The sequence below is a fragment of the Labeo rohita genome, chromosome 4 (assembly GCF_022985175.1).
Source record: "Labeo rohita strain BAU-BD-2019 chromosome 4, IGBB_LRoh.1.0, whole genome shotgun sequence".
Lineage (NCBI taxonomy): Eukaryota > Metazoa > Chordata > Actinopteri > Cypriniformes > Cyprinidae > Labeo > Labeo rohita.
This window is the reverse complement of record NC_066872.1, coordinates 13,084,471-13,091,707: the sequence shown is the minus strand read 5'-3', so window position 1 is coordinate 13,091,707 and position 7,237 is coordinate 13,084,471. Positions and strand designations below refer to the sequence as shown.

Sequence of the window (7,237 nt, the reverse complement as noted above, 5' to 3'; positions counted from 1 at the left end):
ATCTGTGGAAAGTGTAGGGCCATAAAATGGTTGTCCAATCAAAATGTTCAGTCCAAACATTACGATATGCTGTCTTGCCTATGGCTAGACTTTCTGAAATCGCCTACCCCATCTTTAAATATTTAGGTTGCATGTTTGTATGTTTCAAAGCTAAAATAATAATAGTAATAGTAGAAGTATAATAATAATAATAATAATAATAATAATAATAATAATGGTAGTAGTAGTAGTAGTAGTAATAATGTCCAGATACAAGTGAATGCAAAGACTTTTTACTTACTTTAGACACTAAAAATGGTCTGGGGCTCTTAATGTAGCTCTGATAGGACGCTTTCTTCTGGTGTGCATGACTGTTCTAAAATTATACCAAAAACAATACAGTGCAGTGTGGAGTTGCTGTTGTATGAGCAGACATCTGCAGAGGTGAGCAAATGTATATGTATTTAACAGTAGTTTAACAGTAATGAAAATATTAAATATGCTATCCTCAAATTATCAGTCCTACAGTGTTATACCTACTAAAGTTTTTAATTATACTTTTATATTACAATAATTTTACATTCAGTCTTCAAATTAATGTAGAAACAACATAAAGAATATATTTTTCAAGAACATTAACTTATTGTAATATCAACTTGCATAATTTTGCACCCACTTTCTCTTTAAAGCCAAAACTAATAAATGACAGATGAATTTGTTTAAAGTTTAACAGGCCATGTCCTTTCTAATATGTTGTTTGAAATGTTTCTTCTGTTTGACTTAAGTTTACTGATCATTATGTAACTGATTTCTTACAGCTGTTAAGAAGATGCCCATTGAGAACCTCTTTTCTTCAAGGTACCAGGGTTAAAATTACAAGTACTACCACCATTGTGCAGAAAAGATCACAATTAAAGAACAATCTATAAATACTTGATTTTTTTTTTTTTTTTTTTTTTTTTTTTTTATTCAAAATTTGAAATAAATATTAGCTGTGGGTATACCATTATTATACTACATGTTTGACAATATCCAAGGCATCTCAACACTATGATCAAAATTAGAGAACAGTAACCACTGTAGCACAAACTCTTAGCCATAACTTAGTCGCCTAGGATTTTCTGGTTTTCGCCGAACATAACACGTTTTCCCATCTGACCCAAATGAATTAAAACTTGCTCTCATCACTAATTGAACTTTAGACCAGTTCTCCTCTCTCCTCACAACATGCTCCTCAGCAAAGATGAGTCTAGCCTTTTGACTCTTTGTGCTGATGAGAGATTTGGTTACAGTAGTGTGTGCTTTCAGATTGACTTCTCTTAAATGTGCTGGGCAGATTCTTACCCTGTGTAGCACTGAACTGACAAGCAATTCCAGCTGCAGTGCTGAACCAATTCCCCACTGAGAGTTTCTACATTATCTTTAATGTAAAGATGCAGTATTCAAGAAATCAGATTTTGAATGATTAATTTCTCTTGCAGTGAAAATTAGAGTAATACTGCCAGTTAAATAGGGTTTGTCATATAATTAGTACCATGTGAAGGATTAACACCTATAATATAGAGGTATCTGTAAGTGTTATGTAATTTTAATCAGAGATGTTCTTTAAATATATATTTTCTTTAAAAATATTTTTTTAATACTGTGCGTTATAATACATTTAACTGTAAAATGTACTTAAACTGCCCTTCTACTCCTGTTAGGAAACTTCAAATAGGACTAGGCAGTGACCTTGAAATTTAGGAAACTAGAGATTGTTCTTTAATGGTCTTGATCTCCACTGTAAGTACAAGCTAGTTAGAATTTATTAAAGTGTTGTTGTTGTTGTTTTTGTTTTTATTATTATTATTATTATTTTTTAATTTTTTTTACACAGACGATGACATTGAGGACAAAATAGAAAACTCACAGAGGACAGAGGAGCTGGTCAAATGCTGACGTTACGGCGCTAACGAAGCATTTTTACATATAGCCAAAGGAAAACTGGCGGCCAATGAATGAGTGCCAGCAATGTAAAACTGATGACGATCCTGGTTTGGTAACATGCAGCGCTCAAAACATAACAGACTTTGTGAGAAATTGTGGAATTATCTTGAAAAGAAAAACCCAAAATATGTGACAACATCCTGTTCTCATTTGATGCTGTTCTGTTAAGATTAGCACTTTGGTTGTTGTTTTAGGTATTTTTTTATTGTGCGGTACTTAATCACATCCCACTCTAGAAATCTTGAAGTTTAACTTAAAGGAATAGTTTGTCAAAATATCAGTCCTGTCCTTTTGTCACTCTTACGTGTCATCCTGAAACACCACTGATATTCACTGTATGGAGGTGGTGTAATAAATGTGAATGGTGTTGGTGTCTAAAGCTGTGGCTGTCTGAAATATTCTGCTAAACATCTCCTTTGTGTTTCACTGGAGAGGAAAAGTCATAAGGGTTTGGAACAACATGAGAGTGATGAAAGGACTAAATTGTCATATGTGGATGAATGATCCCTTAGGAGAGTTAATCTTACACATTTCAGTACCTGTTTAATGGCATCTTTACAACGTGCAGAAAACGTGTGTGTGTGTGTATATTGGGGATGGGAAGATTCCCCGATTCGCTCTGTGCATCGGCTTAAAAAGTTACACTTAAAAAGTTAACGATGCGATGCATTGGTTAAAAATGTGTGCATCGGATACAAATTGGCATTTGTATCGCGATGCATCGTTTCTATCGTATCTGCATCAGTAAAACCTGATTTATTTCTTTATAATTATTAGTAGACATACTATACTTTCATTATTCAGAAATTGGAAAATATTTTTCTACTTTCCAGATCGTTTCTCAAGCACATCTCTCTTCACTGCTGCGTGAATATGACGTAGCCTATCACAACACTACAGAGACCAGGGCGTGTCCAGAAAGTCACATAGAGCATAAATTAACATGGCAGAGGTAGAGCAGCTGCATCCTCCACCAAGTAATTACAAATCCAGTTTGTGGAAACACTTTGGGTTTTATAAGAAAGCTGGAAATCTTGATAAAACCCATGCAATTTGTAAAAAATGTCATGTCACTATTAAATATACAGGCAGCACAACGAATCTGACAACACACTTGAAGCGCCGACACGGTGTGAGTTTGGAGACTCCGGCCTCCTCCTCCTCCTCCTCTCACTCGGATTCAGCTGAACCTGCTACTGCTAGCGGGACGCCGGGTGAGCAAACGATCAAAACTTTCTTTCAATCGCAGCTGCCTAACAGTTCTGTTCGTTCCAAGGCAATAACCGACACAATCGCCTTTTTTATCTGTAAAGACATTCAGCCTTACAGCGTTACAGAGAACGAGGGCTTCCAATACCTCCTCCACGTCTTGGAGCCGAGGTACCACATACCAGATAGGAAGCTATTCACCGAGAAACAAATCCCTATTCTGTATGACAAAGTCCGACGAGAGATAGCCGAGTCATTAAGCAGTGCCCAAAGAGTTGCAATTACGGTTCATGGCTGGACGTCTTGCGCCACTGACTCATATATCACCGTCACAGCACACTATGTTGACGACGAATGGGTTTTGCAAAACCACGTTCTACAGACTAGAGTGTTCAATGAGGCTCACACGGGGAGTAATCTAGCAGTTTTACTGCAGGACGTGGCTGCCGAGGCTGACGTTTACAGCAGCCTGTGACTGCCTATACTATTTTTTATTTTTTTATTTTATATATATATAATTTTTTTATTTTTTTTTACATTTGAATACAGTTATGAAATAACTGTTTGTGAAAGGTTTTTTTTTTTTGTACTTATTATTATTGGTTATGTCAAAATAGCACCTGTTTTCTGTTCACTGAGTAAGCCTGTCTGCTGAAAGCACATTCATCTGCTAGCAAGTTATGGAACATTTCTTCAGTTTATCTCTGAGCAGCATCCTTAAATTGTTTCACTGTTAAATGTTTGACAGAACAGGAAAGAAAAGCATTTTATTTTATTTAATCTTTTTTTTGCTCTACCAAAGCCTATTTAAGTGTCATGCACTACAAATCAAAAGGCACTTAAGTTAATTTATGATTTGTTGTCTGAAACAAAGAAATAAATGTATCTAAATAAATGTATGTATATAATTATTTATCGTAACAGGGGTGTATTTTTTTTTTTTTGCTATACATCGAGATGCGTATCGCATCGGCCTCAGTTATGGAGATGCACATATATATATATATATATATATATATATATATATATATATATATATATATATATATATATATATATATATATATATATATATATATATATATATATATATATATTAATTTTTTTTTTTTTTTTTTTTTTGTTTAAAGGTGTCATTAAATTACTTCTAAAACATGACATGACTCTTTAGTGTTGTAAGTGCTGTAAATTTTGTTTAAAATCCGGCACCCTTTATTCACCATGGTCTTGGTAATGCAGCATAGTGTCATGTTTGTGTGTTGTGTATTGGCCTGTGCCAGTAAATCACGTTGGTCCCCGTAATGTTGGAAGATGTGCAGTTGTGTATTGTGTTTAAGATCGGGCACTCTTTATTCACCATGGTCTTGGTAATGCAGCATAGTGTCATGTCTGTGTGTTGTGTATGTACAAGTCCCTGTAAAACACATTGGTCTCTGTAATCCAGGGAATTGACATGATTTGTGTATTGTAAAATGAGTGTCCTTATAAACCGGTAGGACCCTACAAATCCCAATTATGTAATGGGCGGGAACATTTTAGGAGGGGTGTGGCTGTCCCTGAGTACCACCAAAATATCAGGTTGTCATATTATCTGTTTTATTGTGTGTAGAGAAAATTCTAAGCCAGATTCTTAATCTGCAGATTAAATTTTTTGTTTGATAGTTTTATTATTTAATTGGGAAAGGTGTGTCCCCTTAAACCACCATACAACTGGTTTGGCGCTCAAAGTCGTGCTAAACCACAAAAACCAGTGTTGTGTGTGTGTGTGTGTGTGTGTGTGTTGTGTGTGTTGTGTGTGTACATACATTTCTTCAGTCCTGCTGTAATCCTGGATTCTCCTCCATGATCAACACTAGAAAACACACACAGACACATTTCAGCCAACAAACTGTTGCTATGCAGTTGCTAAGGTAATTAAAGTGCTTGCTAGACTGTTGCTATGGAGTTGTTAAGGTACTTAAGTTGCTTTCTAGGGTGTTGCTATTCAGTTGCTAAGGTAATTAAGGTGCTGGCTAGACTGTTGCTATGCAGTTGCTAAGGTGCTTGGGTTGGTTGCTAGTAGGGATGCAACAATACAGTTAGTCCACGGTTCAATACGTACCTCGGATTTTAACCACGGTTTTCGGTTCGGTTCTGATATCTTGCCACTTCAGTGTGGGTTTTTTTGGAACAAATTAACAAAATACTCCCGAAAACCTCTGTACACTAGAAAAAGCGTGGTTTAGTATATGTCTGCTTATTTTTTCTTTTACGAGAGGTATTTTTTACGCAAAATAAAATGGCTTTTATTCATACTGGACGCCAGAGGGCGCCCTCGTTCATAAAAAAAACATATATGCGCCAAAGAAGTAGCGCTGATTACGTCCCGTTCCAGCTTCTCTAACATGGATAAAAGCATCACTATTGCTGTAACTGATTAAAAACAAGATATAACGTTAAACGTTTTAAATGACAAAATGTAAGGACAATAAACTCTCGTCTGCAATAATATATGGTTTATCTGTGTTCTTCAAGACATCTCGGGTATTTTCATAAGCCATTGTTAATCAACATGCATAGAGTATGAGTATAGAATTTATTGTCTGCCTCATTCTGTGATAAGAATCCACATCAGATCACATAAGAAAGTTATTTCAAACAGATGTTGTGAATCAAAAACAAGTTATAATGTTTTTTATAACTTTTGTTTTTATAACTTTTGTTGGACAACAGGTTTAGAAAGGCTGATCAATGCATGTTATTAGAATGGAAGATGGTCTGCGTGTGTTGCTTTTTCAAATATAAGTGGGGAGGCGTTTCCTCATTTCAGCACGTGAAATCGCAGGCGCACATACAGCAAATTCAGAGAGAAATAAAACAAGGAAGTTATTTAAATGCAAAACCGAAAAAACACAATTCACAAGCACGTATTGAACCGTGGATGTCGTACTGAACAGTTCGATATTATATTGAGTATTGTGACATCTCTAGTTGCTAGACTGTTGCTATGGAGTTGCTAAGGTAATTAAGTTGCTTTCTAGGGTGTTGCTATGCAGTTGCTAAGGTGCTTCGGGTGGTTGCTAGGCTGTTGCTGTTTTAACAGGTGATAATTATTACTCTAATAACACCCAACAGTATATTGTGTTTCTATAGAGTGTAATTTCTGAGCTGAGACATTAAGAATGTTGAATTTGACCGTGATTAAGAGTGTCGAACCCAAAAATGCAGACGAGTGTTCAAAACTAGTAACTTTCATCGTGATCAGTGAGAAGTGATGCCTGAATATACATATAGTTGAGATAATCTAGTAAACACAGTACGTTGTGAGGATGTTGTCAGTTGGTCGTCATTTGGTCAGCGTGACATTATTAATGACAACATCACGAGGACATCATGGTAACGTTGCATTTTTTTTATAATTTTGGCGAATGTCCCAGAAACGTCGTGTGCACCTCCTCAAAAGACGTCTCTAGTGAGTTACATGGTGAATGTTGTAGTGTCGTGGTCAGCTGGTCTCCAGATAACTTTTCATATTATTCACTACATGTATTCGGCTCTTTTTAAGGTGTATATCATTATGTATCGCCTACAATATGAGAAATATACTGAATTCATCAAGCATTTTGCATGATGGCATTAATTATTTATTATTAGATTTAGATTAGATTAGATTTATTGAAAGAGGACACAGGACAAGTGAACATTTAATTTAAATCAGCGCACGTCACTTTCTGAGTACTGCGTCTGTGTGCCCAGACAAACATGAAGGAAGGTAAATATACTTTTATTCATCGTTTTTGCTGATATGATGTTAGATATCATGTAAGATGAGTAGTGTTTGGTATTTTTGTAGGTTTTCTATATTAATTTTGTAAATAAATGCTCTGTTTGGTTAGTTCATGTCACGGTCTGAGGAAACATTAACTGTTAAAATCCTGAGATAAAATTGTAATCCTTTTTTTTTTTTTTTTTTTTGAAATGTAACACAATAAACTATACAGTATTGACTGTCCAATTATTTAAACTTCAATCGTAATAGTTTGTTTGATGTTTTGACGTGTCCATTGTTTATATTATTTGTTAT

General features: G+C 35.2%; 1 protein-coding gene and 1 long non-coding RNA gene across 17 annotated transcripts in view; one reads left to right on the top strand and one right to left on the bottom strand.

Annotated features, from left to right (window-relative positions):
- LOC127164348 (NACHT, LRR and PYD domains-containing protein 3) overlaps positions 1–7,237 on the bottom strand; it is a 1,126,570-nt gene that overhangs the window by 1,058,863 nt on the left and 60,470 nt on the right. For 4 of the 16 annotated variants that reach the window (XR_007827625.1, XR_007827626.1, XR_007827627.1 and 1 more), the window contains one exon: positions 4,980–5,026. The exons of the other annotated variants lie outside the window; for them this stretch is intronic. Coding sequence is in view for 1 of the 4 variants with exons in the window: in XM_051108233.1 (XP_050964190.1) it covers positions 4,980–5,026 (47 nt within the window). In the remaining 3 variants the exon portion in view is untranslated. The remainder of the gene's footprint in view (positions 1–4,979; positions 5,027–7,237) is intronic. 16 annotated transcript variants of the gene reach the window in all.
- Positions 1–7,237, top strand: part of LOC127164356 (uncharacterized) — a 268,320-nt gene that overhangs the window by 248,695 nt on the left and 12,388 nt on the right. The gene's annotated exons all lie outside the window — the stretch shown is intronic.